The sequence below is a fragment of the Cynocephalus volans genome, chromosome 8, assembly GCF_027409185.1.
Source record: "Cynocephalus volans isolate mCynVol1 chromosome 8, mCynVol1.pri, whole genome shotgun sequence".
In the NCBI taxonomy this organism is placed as follows: domain Eukaryota; kingdom Metazoa; phylum Chordata; class Mammalia; order Dermoptera; family Cynocephalidae; genus Cynocephalus; species Cynocephalus volans.
The window spans coordinates 1,384,973-1,404,287 of record NC_084467.1 but is presented as its reverse complement, the minus strand read 5'-3'; the positions used below and the strand labels follow the sequence as shown (position 1 = coordinate 1,404,287).

At 59.6% G+C, this 19,315-nt stretch overlaps 1 protein-coding gene across 1 annotated transcript; it reads left to right on the top strand.

Moving 5' to 3' along the window:
* Positions 1-380: 380 nt before the first annotated feature.
* On the top strand, positions 381-17,178 carry PANK4 (pantothenate kinase 4 (inactive)). Its single transcript, XM_063104570.1, has 19 exons — positions 381-504; positions 4,237-4,319; positions 4,736-4,953; positions 5,253-5,436; positions 5,770-5,862; positions 6,232-6,385; positions 6,834-7,015; positions 7,877-7,958; positions 8,164-8,264; positions 10,620-10,775; positions 11,664-11,776; positions 12,085-12,172; positions 13,137-13,288; positions 14,250-14,305; positions 14,469-14,518; positions 14,958-15,062; positions 15,560-15,660; positions 15,786-15,854; positions 16,704-17,178. Exons 1-19 carry the CDS (start codon positions 381-383, stop codon positions 16,915-16,917), a joined length of 2,325 nt encoding a protein of 774 aa, XP_062960640.1. The 3' UTR covers positions 16,918-17,178.
* Positions 17,179-19,315: the final 2,137 nt, after the last annotated feature.

The following is a 19,315-nucleotide window of genomic DNA, read 5'->3' as shown; positions in this document are numbered from 1 at the left end:
AAACAGGCAGGTCTCTGCTGGCGTGCAGACCCAGGTGCCCCCTGGCAGCAGCAGCGCGGCCTGCGCGGTCTAGCTCAGCTGACGCTCGGGGCTCTTGAGTTAAGCATCTGGCCAGCTGGACGAAAGGACAACGACATCATCGTCGTTCCAGATGTTCCGTGCGGTGCTCGACCTGCGGAGGAGAGACTCCCGCCCTTCCGCAGCCCCGGGCCGGCCCTATCGGACCCCTGCCCGGGACCGCCCGAGCCTCCGGGGACCCAGACCGCGGGGGCAGGGGGCGGGGCCAGACTCATTAGCATAATCTATGCGCGGGGCGTTCAGCCGCTCAATATATGCGCATATATCTCCATGGCTGATGAGGCTGGCCGGGCACTTTCAAAATGGCGGAGCGTGGAGCGAGCGGCGGCGGGAGCAGCGGGGACAGCCTGGACAAGAGCATCACGCTGCCCCCGGACGAGATCTTCCGCAACCTGGAGAACGCCAAGCGCTTCGCCATCGACATAGGTAGCCGCGGACTGGGCGCGGGGGGTGGGCGCGGGTGGCCGGGGGGCGGGGGCGGCGGGAAGGACGAAGGGCGGGGGCGCGGGCCGCGCGTAAAGCCTCACGGGCCTTGTAGTCCGGCCGCCGCGCAAGGCCTCGCGGGCCTTGTAGTCCGCGGGGCGCAGGCGGGCGGGCGGGCGGCGGCGGCCGGACTACAGCTCCCGGTGGGCTTCGCGCGGGCCGGCGCGGGGCGTGCCGGGCGTTGTAGTCCGCGCGGTTGAGGGCAGGGGGCTGGGGCCTGCGTGACCCGCCGCCGGGGGGGAGGGGGGATGGCCGGCCGGCGGGTCGGGGGTCTCTCGTGGCGGGCGAGATGAGGACGGGGACGGCTGCCGTGGAGAGGGGCGTGGGGCTGGGGTTCCGGCGGCCGCGGACTGGGCTCGGCGCGGCCCTCGACGGCCCCCGCTTTCCAGGGGACACGGACAGGCGAGCTCGGTCACCGTCGCGCTCCCGGCTGTTTCGGGGTCCGCTGCCGAGGCTGCTCGGCACACGCTTGAACAACAGCTGTGCCGCCCCGGATAAGAGGCGCCGGGGATACCCCAGCTGTCCCCCGGGCCGTCTGCTTCCGGCGCGTTGCTCACCGCTCTCGTGTTCTGGGGGCCACTCGAGCCACGAGTGCCCCATCCAGGGGGCAGGGTGACCTCCACGAAAGAGAGCAGCCGTGGGAGTGGAAACGCGGCCTGGGCTCTCGGCCGCCCTTGCGGCGGGCTTAGGGGCAGTGCTTTTGGGGGGACGGGCGTGGGACGCGTGTCGATGGAAACCTGACAGGATTCGTGACCGGCTGGGGCTGGGGGCTTGAGCTTGCGGGCCCAGCCTAGGGGGTCGTCCCCAAGCAGGCCTCTCCAGAGGCTCCAAGTCAGCTCCCTCCGGCCTTGCTGCGCCCACAGTCCCCTAGACCCCCGTGCCCTGCGCAGGGCACTTGCTGGGAAAGGTCGGGACTAAATGTTTCTGAAATGCAATCGAAATTGACCTGCATAAGTCGCCTGGAAGACCGCCGAGAGGACGAGGCTCATCTGGGATGTTTTGTGTGGCCCCCAGTGGCCAGCGAATAGCAACAGAGCCAGAGCTTTGACGAAGGGCTGCCCTGGCCCTGGAGGGTCCTGGAGCCCCGGCCCGCCCTCTACGAGCCCAGCCCAGGGGCCGTTTCTTGGCAGAAGGACACTCAAAGGTTTATTTTTAGTGTTGGCATTTATTTCCTCTCTTTGAAAGGCCCCTCCTGGGCCTGGGTCCTGTGTGTCTAGTTCTTAAAAGTATATATTTACTGTTATTGAGGACAGACCCTTTGTTTGTTACTGCAGATGGTGGGAGGCACAAATCCGGAAGGGGGTCCTCAACCCAAGAACCCACAGAACCAGTGTGCTTGTCGACACGGTTGTTTAAAAACAGGCTTCTCCCATTTCCTCTTCCCTCCCCAAGTCTCTGGATCCAGGAAACCTCAGCTGCTCTGTGTTCTTGGCGAAACCTTTTCCTCTCTCGAATGGGGACGCTGATGTCAGCTGGGTTGATCTGCCTCTTTGAAAGCATCAGGGACATTTTGTTTATCAAAACATACTTGAAGCTTTGATCTGACTTCAGGTTTCTGCGGGCAGTGGGAAGGGTCCTTTGGGGGGCATGTGGGACAGGAAGGAGCAACAAAGCAGTGGTGTGTTCTGGGCTGTCCTGCCTTTCCTTGCTGCCCAAAGAGAAGGACAGGGCAAGAGAAGGTGTCAGGAGGACAGCCCTGTGCCCAGGCCCCAGGGGTCAGGGTGAACAAGAGGGTCTTGTCTCAGGTGCTGAAGGACATCGGGCAGGTGACTGCACCCCTGGGAAGCTCCCTTCCCCTAGTCAGTCAGGTGATGTTTTGTCAGCTGTGATCTGCCAAGAATCCGGGATTGGGTACCTTCTAATTCCAAGGGATCCTTGAGAACAGACTGCCAGAAAACTATTTCTCAGGCTCCCATTGCCCTGTTCCTTGAGCTAATTCTGTTTGGAATTGACTCCCTGCTCCCGGGTCCCCACCTATACTCCAGGCCATGTTCGTTCTGAGCTAATTCTGTTTGGAACTGACTCCCTGCTCCTGGGTCCCCACCTACACCCCAGGCCATGTTCGTTCCCTCCTGGCTGAAGAGTGGAAGACGGGTCTCACCCTGATGGGTTGCTCAGTACCAGGCAATGCCCATCGGAGCTGTGTGTCTCACAAAAACCAACTCCGAAGACAACCCCCACAAACCCTGTTCTGGATGTGAGTTAAAGCTAACAGCGTGCAGGTTCTGAAATTGGGTTTCTTTGACCCGGGAGTTTGTTTATAGCAACTTTCGATGAGTCTCTTAAAACATGTTTTCATCACTTTGCGTCATCTGACTTTTTGGAAAAGGATTTATTCAGAGTGAATTGGACAACCAGCATTTTCGTAAGACTTTCAGGCCAGGCCAGGATTGGGGGCAGGGAGCAGGGATAAGGAGGCTTAAGAATACAGGCCCTGCATGGCCTGACAGAGGCAAGGTCATGGCACTGCAGGGAGAGCCCGTCCCCACCTTCAGGTGGCAGGTCAGACAGGACAGGCTGCCACTGGTCTCAGAAAAGGTGGTTTGAATTCTGTTGGACGGAGGAGCTTCAGTTCTCGGATACCTCTGTGTTTTTAGCTCTGTGTACTGACTTGACTGTGTGTTCTTGCATATTCCTTTAGTATTTTGAAACAAAACAACTGTTTGAAAACTTTAGCCTTCTTACTCAAAATGAGGGATTTTTACCTTATTTTTGTCAAGCCCTACAAGAAATGCAATTTAAGTCATCTTTTTAGCGCTGAGAGTTTTGTTTCACCTCTCGTTCGTTGTTTGTGGGTCTCAAATCTGCAAATATAACTGTAGCCTCAAAAGCTCCTTTTCTCTGACTTAGAGCAGCAACCTTGTAGTTTATCCTTGAAAACGCCTTCTCTGAGGATCCTAACTTTCCCTGGACTGTGTTTCAGGTGAATAAAGTCCTCTTCTGTGTCCTGATATTTAGGCAACCTCTGGTTGTGTGCAACACCCTAGGGGTCACGGGGTTTCTCAAGGACTTTAAAAAGCCTTTGGCCTGTGGGGAAGAGACTTTGGTCACCTTCTGTCTGACTTCCTTTGGCTACTTCTGGGGCCTGGGCTGCCTCCCCCAGCTCCGAGTCTGTAGCAGGGCAGGGATGCTATTTTCTGTCCCTGTTCCCTTCCCGTTAGTGAAAGCCACCCCACCCTCTCCCTATAAACTCTGTTGCCGCCTTACTTGGTAAGATGGGTGGTCAAGCGTGCGCTTTTTAAAATGCAGGCATACTGGGTTTGTCAGCTTATTTCTTTTGGTCGTTATCAAGATCAGAACTTGACTGAATTTTCTTAAACCACGAGTGATCGTCAAAGTCACCCAGAAGCAGGATGCTTTCCTCTCTCCCTCAGGACTTTGTGCCACGGGGGAGATGGAGAATCTTGACCTCAGCTTGGTCAGGGAGCTGAGCAGAAACAGGACTTTTAAAAGAAAAAAGTGTTTGGATCTGATAGTTTATTTTTTTCCTTCCTGTGTTTTGTGCCCACAGGGTTTTTAAGTTCAAGTAGCACCAAACACCTTGTCTCTGGAGCATCCAGGAGGAGGCTGTTCGCTGAACCGTCTGGAAATGCCCCCGAGAGCTCGAGGGAGGACAGCCCTGCAGGACTCCTGGCACCTGGGTTCTGAGTGTTGCTGGTCTGTGTCTCCCTGCAGGTGGATCGCTAACCAAGTTGGCCTACTACTCAACAGTGCAGCACAAAGTCGCCCGAGTGCGGTCTTTCGACCACTCGGGGAAGGTGAGCCTCTGCTGCAGCTGCCCTGTCGCCTTGGACAGGCACTCACTTCTTGTGGTCATCCTCTACTGCTCGCAGTGTCCACTGAGCCATCCTGGAACTCTCTGGTGTGGACACCCTTCCCTCCTCCTTGTTCAGTTCCCCTTCAAGACCCTCCTCAGGAACACCCCCACCTGCCCATACTCCTTGGGAAGGTTTCTTTCCCTGGCTGGGGCAGCTCTGAGGGTCTCAGGAGTCCTGGGCCCCTCCCCTCTCTCCTGGGACTCTGCCTAGGACCTGAAGTTGGCATCACAGTTTCCACCTATTTCAAGATCGATGCCAGCCATCAGTGGGGCTGGGGCTGGGGCACACAGGAACCACGACTCTGCTCGCTGCCCCCCATGCCCTGCACACACAGATGTCCCAACTCCATTTCCCAGGATACAGAAGAACAGGACCACGAACCACCCTATGAGATTTCGGTTCAGGAAGAGATTACCGCTCGGCTGCATTTTATTAAGTTTGAGAACACCTACATTGAAGCCTGCCTGGACTTCATCAAAGACCACCTGGTCAACACTGAGACGAAGGTCATCCAGGCGACAGGGGGCGGGGCATACAAGTTCAAGGACCTCATTGAAGAGAAGCTGCAGCTGAAGTAAGTGGGACCTCGTGGGCTGAGAGAAGGGAGCACAGCCTCACATGCAGCTCCTGCACTGTGTCGTGGCTGCAGGGGACGCGGGGCAGTCGGGGCTCAGTTCTAGGTGTCACTTGCACGAGCTGCCTTTGAAAAAGCCAAATCTGTCATCAGAATGAGCAGCCTCAGCTTGGCCATGCCCGAGCAGCGTCTCCAGGGTGAGCCCCGGGCTGGGCGGAGGGGCTATTCTGCCTGCTAAACCCTAGGCAGGCTTTCCTGTGACTTGAACTGTTCTCAGTGGTGGGCTCCTTCCTCCCCAGGGTAGACAAGGAGGACGTGATGACCTGCCTGATCAAGGGGTGTAACTTTGTGCTGAAGAACATCCCGCACGAGGCCTTCGTGTATCAGAAGGACTCCGACCCCGAGTTCCGATTCCAGACAAACCACCCCAGCATTTTCCCGTATCTTCTTGTCAATATTGGCTCTGGAGTCTCCATCGTGAAGGTGAGGCTTAGATTCATAAGATGAATGAATGCACGAATGAGTGAATGGTCCAGCAGCCGTTGGTTAGGCACATGCTGTGTGTTGGAGGCAGTGCCAGGGACGGGGACAGACCTGACACAGACCAGCTGTGGCATCACAGAGCTGAAGCCACAAGCTCAGAGCCATTGTTGGGCGTGGCTGGGCCCTTCTGCCAGCACCAGCACCACCAAGGCTCAGCCTTCGAGAGTGTGGTCCCTGAGGTGGCTCTCGGGGAGTGGGTGGGCACAGCACTGCTGGGGGCCTGTGTGGCTGAGGGCCCGCCTGCTTAAGGTACCTCCCCTGGTTCTGCTCCAGGTGGAGACGGAGGACAGGTTCGAGTGGATTGGCGGCAGCTCCATCGGAGGCGGCACCTTCTGGGGGCTCGGGGCTCTGCTCACCAAAACAAAGGTATTCCAGCAGCTGCGGGAAGGTGTTCCTGGGTCTTCCCAGTCCCTCTCAGGAAAGGCTGGTGGCTGTGCGGTGTGAGACCTGCAGGTGGCTGGGACTGCTATCAGAGTGGCTCCTTCCTAGGCCCTTGTGCTGACTCTGTAGCTGAGCTGCTCATGCTCTGAAGGACGGGGGTCTGAGCTTCCAGAGCGTCCCCGGCTGGGCAGTCCACAGAGTCCTGCTTGCCAGCCCTGCCTTGGTCCCACATGTGAGAGAGGGCTGTCACACCCAGTCCGCGGCTTGCTTTCTGTTGCGGGCTTGGTTTCTGGGGCCCTAGGGGTTCCGCCGCCCCTGGCACCTCACCTGCTTTCCTGTGCTCTGTCCCCACAGAAGTTCGATGAGCTGCTGCATCTGGCTTCCAAGGGCCAGCACACAAATGTGGACATGCTGGTGCAGGACATTTACGGTGGAGCCCACCAGACCCTGGGGCTGAGCGGCAATCTCATTGCAAGCAGCTTTGGGAAGTCAGCCACCGCCGACAAAGGTACCTGCCAAGGCCACTGTGTCCGTGAGAGGCCAGCAGCAGTTGCACAGTGACGCAGCAGTGTGGCGGGTTCGGTGGGCACCACTCTTCCCACCAGCTGTCGCTTTCACGTGCCGGCTTCTTGGAGAGATGGGGTCTGGCATGTCAACCCTGTAACCTTGTCCTGCCGAGTTCCTGCAGTGCACACTTGGTGCTGGTGTGCTTTGTGCAGAGGAGGTCGGCAGATAAGTTCCATCAGTCTTTGCTTTAGAATGAACAGCTAAGTTAGTTCCTATGAGTTAGGAAAAGTGGTTTGGGGTTTTTTCCTTCCCCTTGAAAACAAAGTCTGATCCATGCAGGTGTGATTCCGATGTCACCTTTCCCGTCCCCTGCGTGCCGTGCCCGGGGCTCCCGTACCCCACACCAGGCCTGCTTGCCCAGCTCGTGCCATTTTCACTGTCCCTCTCAGAGTTCTCCAAAGAGGACATGGCCAAGAGCTTGCTGCATATGATCAGCAATGACGTCGGGCAGCTCGCTTGTCTCTACGCGAAGATACACAGCCTGGACCGGGTGTACTTCGGGGGCTTCTTCATCCGGGGCCACCCTGTGACCATGCGCACCATCACCTACAGCATTAACTTCTTCTCCAAGGTAACAGGCGCTCCCCTCCTTGCCTGTGGCTGCGGCCCTGGGCTTTGTTCATCCTGCTTGCTCTAACACGGACCCTTGGGGTCTGTGCCACGCAGCCCCCTTGTTTGTGGACAGAATGCTGAAGTTCAGGGGGACAAGGGGCTCTCCCCGAGCCTGGGGGCAAGTTCACAGCAGAGTCAGGGTTAAAACCTGAGTGGCAGCAACCAACCCAGGCACCGTCCCTGGGACTGTGTCCTCTGGCAGGTGGTGTCATTTCAGTTACAAAGTCTGCTCCTGTCACAAGATTCCAGGTCCATTTCTCAAATCCCCACTTGGGGTGACTGGACAGTAGTGTCTTTAGAAACCACAGGGTGCCAGCCAGAAACTAGCTGCACGTGCAGGGCGCATCCGCCTTCCCAGCCAGCCGGGGTCTGCACCCTCCTGCCAGCCTTGCCCTTCCTCCCGCCCTTCCCTCCCCAGTCCTGGGTGTCCTGCTCATGTGGCAGTACGGCCACCTCTGCATCTGAGCATGTTTCCAGTGACAAGTGTTCCGGGGCTGTCCCTCACTGTCAAGAAGCCTCAGACGCGCTCTGAGACCCAGGGGCCTACAGGGGTCACCGGGGATGGGGTGAGCCTCACCGTGTGGAGGCGCCCTGAGCAGCCTCGCAGACTAGATCGGTGGGATGGCCGTGTGTTGTACGGAAGTTATTTCCTCACGGAAATACTCCCCTCACATTTCTTGAGACAGCAGGCCACCCTCTTGCATTTAGGTACGATTCCGTTGACAAGTGTGGGGACAGCCTCTCAGGTTTCAGTGGGTTCAGAGCCGCGCCGCCAGCATGGGCGGCACTGACAGCTGCGTGTGGGCTTTGGCTGTGGCAGGGGGAAGTCCAGGCGCTGTTCTTGAGACACGAGGGCTACCTGGGAGCCATCGGAGCGTTTTTAAAAGGAGCCGAGCAAGACAGTGAGTAGAGTGTCATGCTCTCCTTGAGCCACGTGGGAGGCAAAGGGGACGGATGGAGTGGGGAGCCCGAGGCCTCAGGGAGTAACAGGAACGGGTGTTCTAACGTTTGAGTAAATACATGATCCCGTTGTTTTTCCTCTTCTGCTTTTCTCCTTTTGAATTTGGGGCAGGGTTAACACAGGCGACCGGCTTCTCGTTTTTGCAGATCCCAACCAGTACAGCTGGGGAGAGAACTACGCAGGCAGCTCGGGGCTGAGGAGCGGCTCGCCTGAGCTGTGCCCCGCGCAGCGGGCCCGGAGCGGCACTGTGAGTAGCAGCCGCGGGTGTCTTCCTCGCCTCCCTCCTGACTTTCATTATCTCCACGTCCTCGGAACATCGAGCAGGACCCACGGGTCTCTGCCATGCGGCCCCCTTGTTTGTGAACAGAATGCTAAAGTTCAGGGGGACAAGGGGCTCTCCCTGAGGCTGGAGGCAAGTTCACAGCAGAGTCAGGGTTAAAACCTGAGTGGCAGCAACCAACTCAGGCACCATCCCTGGGACTATGTCCTGTGGCGGGTGGTGTCATTTTGGTTACAAAGTCTGCTCTCCTCGGAAGGCTCTGAGCCCATTCCTCAAATCCCCACTGGGGTAAGTGGACAGTGGGGTGGTTCACCTTGACCAGAGCTGGGTGGGGCATTGAGGATCTGGCAGGCGAGGCTCCCACTTTCCTCTGGGTTGTGGGCACTTAGAGAGGGTCTCCCACCAGCACCTGTGCCAGCCAGATGTAGGGTGTGTCCAGCATGGCCGCATTGTGGCTGCCGTCTCATGGGCTGTCGGGCTCATTAACAGCACATCTCAGTTGGCATGTTACTTCTGTAACTCATTAAGCAGTTGTTGGTAAGACGTACCAGTATTGGAGAAGAAGTTGGAACAGTTAAGGCAGCTAACTAGTCTGGGACACACGTCAGAACAGCCACCTTCAGGACAGCCTGCTGGCATCCTTTATGCACGGTGTCTTTTCATGTGCAAACGCAGGTTCTCTGGTAAGCTAGCATAGGTGTCCTCAGGTCATGCCTGATGGGTTACGACTTCTGGGCGAGAAAGCTGTCTTGTGCACAGCGTCCTCCAGCGTACACAGCACCATCCCTGCTCTGAGGTGAATGTGTTACACCAGCAACGCGGTCATGGCATGAGGCAGGCAGCAGGCGGAGCCCCATGAGTCTGTCCGGGTTGGCACCAGCCATTGGTGCTCAGGAAAGGGGCTTGGTGTCTTCCAACCTCAGTTTCTGATCCATCAAAAGGCTAGTTGCGGTTCCTGTCCCACGGGTTGTGAAATTAAGTGGATAAGGGGGTAAGTGATCTTTCTGTAAATGCTGAAACGCAGCACAAGGGTTGCCGTTCACTTGCCACAGAGTAAGGTGAATAGGCAGGTGCTCACAGGCTCGCCCCTTGCACACCACATGGCCCCGCAAGGTGGTGGCGGTGACCCTTGCACTGAGGAGCAGACGTGCAGAGGCCAGGTCTCCCCTTCAGGTTTACACAGCCGAGAACGGGCCAGGCTGTGGTTTGAGCTCCCATCTGTCAGGATGGCAAGAGCCCTAAAGACTGGCAGGCAGCACCGAGCGGGAGCAGCAGCGATGGTGGGCAGTTGGTTGTGGGTGACATGGACAGAGCCCATCACCTTTTTTTCCTAAGTTTGGACATTTACGGGCACTTCCTCTGCTACACTTCTGGTCACGTGTTCCTCCTCCTCGTGGCAGACCCGCTGAGGGCGCAGCTGCTCCTCCAGCCCCGGTAGTTGCCGGCAGACACGCTCCTGGCAGAGAAGGGCTGCGTTCTAGGCGTGTGATGTGGCAGGAGGTCACTAGAGGGTGGAGGTTGCTCTTGGGACTGTGCTGTCCCCCTTACAGTTCTTCTGTCCCCAGAGCAGCTGCTGAGTGGTTAGTCCGCTGGATCCCTAGGGCTGGTGTACAGAAGTTCAGCTGTTCCCAGCACAGAAGAGGAGAAGCCCACGGGGCGAGCAATCGTTCCATAAACACTGGGTGCCTCACCTCGTGCGCTTGGCGCTGGTAGCCTTGGGCACACGTGGGCACATAAAGTTGCCTGGCCTGCACAAGTGGTGTTCGCAGCCAGTGCCAGATGAGCGGGCGCAAAGTCCTTTGCAGACAGAAATGCCATGGGCCACTGGGGAAGGGGGGCGTGGAGGGCTGGGGCTGCCTCATGGGTCACAGTGGGGCCAGGACCAAGGGCCAAGGCTGTCGGGCACGTAGTGAGCATGGCAGGCTCAGGCCCTGAGCAGCAGAGGTGGGTGCGTTGAGGCCAGAGATGTGGCCAGGGTGTTGGGGTGCGTGGGTGTGGAGGTTGCGGCCTCTTTGGAGGTGATAGGGCCAGGCAGAGTGGGGAGAGGTGGAGCAGGTTGAAATCTCCTGTGTTAGACCCAACCCCACTGCCAAAACAGGCGATGGTTCTGAGATGTCTGGCTCAGGACTGCAGGAGGGAGGAGCAGAGGGCGTCAGGCTGGCCGGCGTGGGGTGGGGCCATCTCAGCTGTGGCCCAGAGGTGTGGAAGAAGGCGGTCAATCTTTTCCATTCTTGCGGCGAAAGCTAAAACTGACAGAAGGACATCTTAGTCTTTTTGAAAACCACAGCAACATTCTCATCCCACTGCTTCTTGTCCTTCCAGTTTGACTTGCTGGAAATGGACCGGCTGGAGAGGCCACTGGTCAACCTGCCCCTCCTCCAGGACCCATCCTCCTACGTGCCCGACACTGTCGACCTCACTGATGACGCCCTGGCCCGCAAGTACTGGCTCACCTGCTTCGAGGAGGCCCTGGACGGGGTGAGGGCTGGGGGTACGGCGGGGGACCCGTGGGCCGCAGAGGCCACATGATCTGGGGACTGTCTGTGGGCAAGTCTCAGGCTGTGCCAGCTGTGGCAGGGCAGGGTTTCCATGCAAGGAGGTGATTTCTGCTGCTCTTGGGCTCTTGGGAGCGAGTTGGGACACCATGTCAAGGAGGCACCAGGTGTCCTCGCTAGTTCCCACCTTCAGAGAGCAAGCGAGTTGATAGCTTTTTCTACTTTTTGGATGTGTGATGAAGCGCATGTGGCTCTGTGGAACCCCTCTCTGAGGGCAGGGCACAACGGGCGCCCCACAGCCCTGGGGGTCCAGGAGACACCGCACTGCCTTGTGCTTCTCATCTTGTCTGAGGCCAGGACTGTCCCGTGGCCGCACGGGGCAGGCTCTCTGCTGACAGCTATCCCTTGGGCAGGTTTGACTCTGTTGGCTTGGGGCCCTTGGAACCCCTGTGGGGACATCTGCTCCTTCATGAAGCCCCTCAGGGAAGCCTTCGGTCCAGCTGGGGCTTGAAGCTGTGCCCTCTGGAGCAGGGGCTGGCTGCCGGGGAACTCGGGCTTATGTCCAAGGTCATGGATCTGGGCCTTGGGTTTTGCAGTTGGCAAGTTAGCGCTCACAGTAACCTCCTGCCTCCCGGGGTGGCTGGAAGACCAAGTGGCAGAGGGGAAACGCCTGCAGACAAGGTGCCACTGTCAGATCACTGCCCTCGTCTGGGAGAGCTGCTCAGAGCACGTCCCTGGTCAAACCCCCCAGTGCCAGCCCGTGCCCTTCCCCAGCTCCCCACCCAACATGCAGGAAGTTTGCCAGCGGGTCAGGCCCGTCTCGGCCCAAGGAGCAGGGCGGGGGCTTCACTGACCGCCCTGTCGTTGGTAGGTGGTGAAACGTGCCGTAGCCAGCCAGCCAGACTCCGTGGATGCCACCGAGAGGGCAGAGAAGTTCCGACAGAAGTACTGGAACAAGCTCCAGACGCTGAGACACCAGCCGTTGTGAGTGTGGCGTCCCCATCTGTGACTACCTCTTGTGCGAGGGGGCCCAATGGCTCAAGAAGGTGGCCATGCTGGCGGCACTTGGACCCCCTACCGGCTTGGTGGGAGGGCGACAGCCCAGGTGGCTAAAAGCAAGGGGGGCAGTTCCCTGGCCTGTGCCCCGCCAGGACTCACCACTTTGCTGGCCCCGTGGGCCTTTCCTGGGCTCCGTGAGGACGTCCCTGGTGCAGCAGAGGACATGGACACGTGTTGGGCCACCATCACCACAACCCACCCTGCTCAGCCACTCCACCTGGTTCTGTCCCTAGCGCCTACGGGACCCTGACCGTGCGCAGCCTGCTGGACACACGGGAGCACTGTCTGAACGAGTTCAACTTCCCAGATCCCTACTCTAAAGTAAGCACTGCCACCCGTGGGCTGGGTGCCTGCTGGTCAGGGCTCCTGCTAAGCTGCTCTTAATCGTGGGCAGCAGGAGGGTTGGGGTACAGAGAGTTGGGGAGGGGTCATCCTGTCCCATCTGGGACTTCTGGAAGATTATGTCTGAGAGCCACCACAGTGACCCCAGAGATGACTGAGCAGCCAGTTGGGGGCGGTGGGTGCACATGAGGGGAGGCGGGCGGGCGGGAGCATGAGGGGGCATTGGCCTGCCTCTGGGCAGCTCCACCCAACAGGGCACCTCCCAGAGTGTGCTGGGCAGTGCCTGCTCCACATGGTCAGGGTGGGATGCTGGCCTGCCTGCCGCTCTCCCAAGGATCTGGGCGGTGCCCGCAGCAGCCCCTCCTCTTCCTGCAGGGTATGGGGCTCTCTGGGCTCCTATGTCAGCATTTTTGGGGGCTGGAGCCTTCAGGTGCCAGCACTCCTCCTTGGACCCCTGTGGGAGTGGGCGGTGTGGCCCCTGCTTACCCCTTCTGTCGAGGGCCAGTGTCACACCACTGCTCCCTGCCCCTGCACAGCCGTGTCTGGTGATGGAGAAGGTTTGCTGTCGAGGGTTTTGAGGTCAGGGCAGCGGGTACCTGTGGGGGCCATGTCCTCCACCCTCTCCCTTCTGCATTTGGCTGCTGCTCAGATGTGCGGGGCCGAAGCTGCCCTGGACCTGGTCCTCAGAGCGCCGTGTAGGTGTGCATGACCACCGCAGCACCACTCGGGCTGGGTGCTTTTAACCCGGCTGCTGTGGATTGGCTGTGCCTGAGTGTGAAGGGAGCTGGAGGGAGCACGACGCAGAGCATCGTCCGCAGAGTGTCTTTCCTCGGATGCACTCTACTGGGGACCTCCAGAGAGGCTGCCCGGAAGGGCCCAGGAGTCAGCCGCCCCAGGTGAGAACATTCCTTACTCATGTCCAGTGTCTCATGTCTCTCTGCAGGTGAAGCAGAAAGAAAACGGCATCGCGCTGAAGTGCTTTCAGAGAGTGATCTGCAACCTGGACGCGCTGGGCTGGGAGGACAGGCAGCTGGCCCTGGTGAAAGGCCTCCTGGCTGGGAATGTCTTTGACTGGGGGGCCAAGGCCGTCTCTGAGTAGGTGTCCACAGCCACTCACCCAGCTGGGGTGGGGGGGATGGGAACTGGGTGCTGCTCAGGCAGAAGGAGCAGGCCCGGCCCTGTCTGGGTACTTGGGCTTTGCAGAGGCCTCAGGCGCTGGAAGCAGCTGTCCCCACCCCTGCCTTAAGTGTGGGCAGCAGAGCCCTAGGGGTTGAAGTTGTCAGTGGTCAAACTCTGGAGTTGCGTTTACCGTATGCGGTAGAAGTTACATGATTTTTAGTGTGTGACATCAAAAAGTTGCTCGTGAAGGAGTTCACAGACTAACCGGTGGGTGCATGTGTTTCTAAGGCACATGGAGAGTCCTCTCCTGGGGCTCCCAATTTGTGGTGACTTCAGAATAAGCCATTTCCACAGCAGTTTCCCTTGACCATGACAGAAGCTACATCCCCAACCCCTGGGCCTCATAGTGACCACACCCCATGGTGGGGCTGGAGAGAGGCAGCCCCGTCCCTCCTGGTGGCTCACAGTCCCCCCACGTGCAGGCAGCCGGGTCGCAGCGTCCTCACCCCAGCCGGGTGCACCACAGTGCGTCCTCAGACAAACACCGGGAAACCGTGCACTTCCCTCCCCCTTTGCCACTGCTGTTCCTTCCCGAATAGGCCCCTGTGGACAGCATGTCAGCGTGCTTGGTGAGGCTCCTCACCCTACTGGACTAGGTTCCCCTCATGCAGCCCTGACACAGCCGGGATGGTGCCCGTGGCTGCCAGCCACAGGAGGATTTCACTGGCCACAGCGCTCTGAGTCCTTGAGATTCATAGTCTGCTGCTCAGTGGGCTTCTGAGCTTTTTGCTGCACGACTGGCCGTGGTGACATGAGCCACGCGTCAGGTGCCGTGCGTGTGCTCAGCTTAAGGAATGCTTCATTTGGTGTTTCCACGTTTAACAATGTGGCTGAAGTTTTTGATTCTCTTTTTCACTTTCTTTTCTGCTCCACACAGTGTCCTTGAGTCTAACCCCCAGTTTGGGTTTGAAGAGGCCAAGAAGAAGTTACAAGGTAGGGGCCTGGGTGCCGCAGTGTCTGCACAGGGTGGTCAGCGTCTGCAAAGTTCTCTGGAGCAGAGAACATGGGGGTGTCATGGGGCGCAAGCGTGCTCCAGTGGAGTCTTCTAAGCCAGGGCCCCGCACCGGCCTGATTTTGTGCCCCCCTGTCTTCACAGAGCGTCCCTGGCTCGTGGACTCCTACAATGAGTGGCTGCAGAGATTGAAGGTACGTGGAGGTGCCTCCTGCCTCTGCTCTTGGTGGGTGGGGGATGGAACATGGAGGCGGGGCCCAGCGGGGGGCCACAGGTGGACATCAGGCCATCAGGAGGTGGGTGTGTGTCTGCCTCGGCCCAGGACCAGGCAGTGCATGCAGGGCCCCTCCTTTTAGTCCCGCAATCTCCTAGATGAGAATCTAATTTAAAACGCCCCCTGCTCCTTCCTTGATCTCCTGTGGTGACCACTTGTTAGTTCAGCTGACCTTGGTACAGAGCCGTGCTGGAAGAAACAGGCGCTGGCTCGAGCAGGCTGGTCCATCCCTGATGCCTGCCACGCTTCTGGGACCCCGAAGCCCGTGTCCCGGCCCCTGCGGGGAGCGTGGGGCGCGGTGGCGTCTGAGTCGCTGGATGCGCCCGTTCCCGACTGAACGTCCTGGTTTTGTCTTGCAGGGGCCCCCTCATAAATGTGCCTTAATTTTCGCAGATAACAGTGGAGTAGACGTCATTTTGGGAGTCTTCCCCTTTGTCAGGGAGCTACTCCTTAGAGGCACAGAGGTGAGTCCTGGGGCCGTGTGGGCCAGACCCTTCCCTGGCTCCTCCACCCCTGGTGGGTTGGCACGGCTGTGGGCCTCTGGCGGTGGCGGTCAGAGCTCCCCTGTACATGACAGGTAGGTGCGGGTGAGGCGGTGGCAAGGTGGGGGGACTTGGGCCTGTTGCGTCCTAGCTTGGGGTTTAGGACCCATCTGTGTGAGCCCAGGGCTGCCACCACAGCTTCCTAGAAGGGCATTTACAGCAAGATTTAGGGGCCGTGACTCTATCCCGACTTGGGAGGCTGGAAGGCTCAAGGGTGGGCTGATCACAGCTGTGTCCCTCGTGACCTCCCTCCTGGAGGTCACAGAGCATAAAGGCCAGCCAGGGTCCCCGCCATCTGCCACCGGCCAGCCCAGGGGATAGCTCTGCCCTGGCTGGGACTTACCACTCGAGATCCTAGGTGAGCGCGGGTGTCTCCACCCTGGGCAGCAGCAAAGGGCCTAATGAGCCTGGCCCCACAGGTCATCCTGGCGTGCAACTCTGGCCCTGCACTGAACGACGTGACCCACAGCGAGTCCCTCATCGTGGCTGAGCGCATCGCAGGCATGGACCCCATCATCCAGTAAGCGCTGCCTGGCAGGGTGCCAGGCGGGCCAACCCCTCTCGGGTGGGAGGGGTTGGCATGGGAAGGGGGAGGTTTCGTGAGGTGCCACCCTCAGGGGCACTGACTGCCTTGTGCTCTGGCAGCTCTGCACTCCAGGGAGAGCGGCTGCTGCTGGTGCAGACGGGCTCCAGCTCCCCGTGCCTGGACCTCAGGTAACCACAGGGTCCCGCCCTCCCGAGTCCATGTTCCACCTGCACACCAGGTTCTGCAGGTCAGTGGAGCCAGTGCTGCCCCCGCTGCCTGCCCTGGCCAAAGACCTGGGCTGGCCACGGGAAGGGCCTGTGGAGGCTGGGTGGGCTCAGGGTCCGATGCAGCTACCTCCACAGGACAGGTCTGGTTGGTTTGGGGCAAGAGTAGCAGACATCCCCATGGCTGCTCGGCTCAGGCTGAGTGTGACCCAGGCGCCTTGGGGTCCCCTGCAGATGGTGAGAGCCTCTGTGTCATTAGTCACCGTGGATGACGAGTTAGTTACACTCAATGCTTGCTGCCCCTGCTGATTCTGGAGTAGGAAGGACCAGCTGGCTCACATGCATGGAGAGGCTGTGTTCTGGGGTCTGCTGGGGGCTTGTCTGCTGGTGGTTCTCCAGTGTCATTTACTCCCCATCGCAGCCTTGCTCGAACCTGCAAGGCAGAATGTAAAACTCCATCAAAAGGCATGAGGTCTAGGGCCGAGCCCGTGGCGCACTTGGTAGAGTGCTGCGCTGGCAGCGCGGCGACGCTCCCGCCGCGGGTTCGGATCCTATATAGGACTGACCGGTGCACTCACTGGCTGAGTGCTGGTCACGAAGAAACGACAAAAAAAAAAAAAAAAGGCATGAGGTCTTCTAGAGTTTAAAATGGAAAAGCGTTTCAAGGTAGTTTTCAGGGTGGAACTGTCCCAAGGCATCCTCATGAGGAGGCAGTGGCGGGCAGGGGTGGGGCTTCGCTGCGCTGCATGAGCAACCAAGGACCGCGAGGCTCTGAGCATTCTCACCCGACCTCGCTGCCCTTCCTCCCTGAAGCCGCCTGGACAAGGGGCTGGCCGTGCTGGTGCGGGAGCGTGGCGCGGACCTGGTGGTCATCGAGGGCATGGGCCGTGCCGTCCACACCAACTACTACGCGGCCCTGCGCTGCGAGAGCCTCAAGCTGGCCGTGCTCAAGAACGCCTGGCTGGCCGAGCGCCTGGGCGGCCGGCTCTTCAGCGTCATCTTCAAGTACGAGGTCCCGGCCGAGTGAGGCGCTGCTGGACTCTGTCCTGCTGTCACTGGGCTAGGATGTGTGACCACAACAGAAAATGGTGTTCAAGCCAGGATGTTTATGCTGTGCTCTGGGACTGATAGCGCGTGCTCCCCGGGCCAGCAGGCCGTGCCACCCATGCCGGGAGCAGCAGCATTCGTCCTCAGACGTTCATGTTTGGGTGTATTTAACTGTTAAATAACCTTTTATATGTATATATAAATATATAAATATATACAGATACGTCTCTGACGGGACACAGCGCTCGGGCACGCACCAAATAGAGTCTTTGAAGAGCGAGGCCAGAGCTGCCTTTGTGTTTCATTTTGGAGAAGGCAGCAGGGTCTGCAGCTCATCCCCTGGGGAGCCGCACTTCCAGAGCTCTCCCAGGCGCCCCCCTCTGCCCCCGATGCCCTTCCCTGACTCCTCACCTCCCTCCCAGCCCAGGCAGCACACACAGCTTCATCCCCTCCTGGCCCCACTGCCACCTGGCCTTGAGCAGCACTCCCGATTCAAGAGACTGCGCTGTCAAGGAAGGGCTCTCGAGGAAGCCGGGGCGGTGCTGACTCCGTCTCGGAGCTGGGTTGAGCAGGGCACGTGGGCCTTGTTGCTGTGGCCTCGAGCCCTCTGTCCCCAGGACCCTGTCCTCTGGCCATGAGCAGAGCTGGCCCTGGGCTGCCCCAGGGGTGCAGCAAGATTCCTGGCATCCCCTGACCCCTGGGCTCCTTCCTTGGCTGATGCACCCCTGGGGTGTCTCACATTGCACAGGACACTACGAGGACCTGTGCTGGGCGGTAGGCCCTGTAGAGCACGCCCAGGACAGTGCAGAGCTCGACTTCACGGTGGGAGCTGCCCCTGGCACCTGAGCTGCTGGACAAGCCCTGAGGAGCCAGGCTGCCGCCAGCCTCACCAGGCCCCCATGCTGTGAAGTGCAAGGCCAGGGCCAGGCCATGCCTGTGTTCTGGTGGCAACAGCTGCCACTCTGCCAGCCCTTTTCACTGAGACCCCCAAACAGTTGCTGTCCTGGTCCAAGGAAGTGAGGTAGCCTGGACCACCTCCAGACAGCTTTGTGTCACAGACCGGGGCACACAAGAGGCTAAAACTAGGCCGAGGGCCAGACCCTGCTGCCCAGCAGTGCCTGTGTGATCCCGGGCACTCACTGCAAAGCAGAAAAGCCCAGGCCTGGCTCTGCTGCAGGCAGATGCCGGGGGGCAGCAGGTGTCTCGGCTCTGAGTGGCCCAAAGGGCAGCGGGCCATCCTGAGGTTGGTTCCTGCACTGTCCCAGGGCAGAAGCCCCCCTGCCTCCAGCCTGGCCCCACATACCCTGAGTCCCCCAGGCCAGGATGCCTGCAGCGCCCCCCCCCCCATTGGCCCCCGTCACAGTCTGGTCATGGCCCCTCCGCACCTGCACCCATGTGGCCTTTCCTGACCCCTCCTCCTGAGCTCACACCAGGAAGGCCCAACCCTGAAGACAGCTCTGGTAGTGGACAAGCAGCGCCAGCTTGTCTGGTCTGGGGTCACCAGGTGCAGGACCACCCGGCCCTAACGTCAGCAGGGCTTGGCCCAGCTGGGTCTTAGAGCCCCCACATTGGGTAGGTTTGGCCAGAGCCCAGCTCAGCCTGGCTGCAGACCCACCTGGGCGTCACGATGGTCCTGGGGTCTCCACCTGCCCAGGCTGGGCCGTCAGGAGGTGGAATGGATAAAGTTATGAGACAGGGACAGCCAGGACCAGGGAACCGGGGCTCTGAGCACAGGCTTGCAAAGACCTTCCAGCAGGTCTTGCACCCAGACTGCCTGACTGTGGCCCCGGCTTCAGGTACCCCTCTGCAGGGAGGGTTCCAGCTGAGAACCAGGTACTCTCTGCCTTTCCCAGCGGGAACAGGAAAGCTCTTCCCCATCCTCTGTCTACAGAACTCAGATCCCCAGGCCGAGGCCCCTCCCTGGACCCCTCGGCAGCCAGCCCAGCCCCCACCACACCCCTGCTCCCCACACGCACTTGCCCCCACCTCAAGGAGGGAGGACGCCGGGGGGGGTGCCTTTCTCGGGGAGCAGAAAGCTCCTGTGCCACAGAGTGGGCCACACTGACCCCCACTGCTAGGAAGCAGAGGACGGGCCTCAGCACAGACCCCTGTGGCCTGGCCAGCACCGCATCCTTTCCAAGAAGGGAGAGTCCTGGAACTTCGTACTCAGGCCTCAAGGGCAGAGCAGCCCCTGTGGCTGGGGGTCTTTGGCCTCCTCTAGGAGTGGGCTTCATAGCCCCACCTCAGGTAGCCCATCAGCATAGCCCTCGGAGGCCCAGGGTGCACGTGGTGAGCAGAGCCACGCCAAGTGGGGGCGACGCGTTTACTGGAGCTGTCGGGTTTATGACGCATCTTAAGCACCCAGTACCGAGGACGGT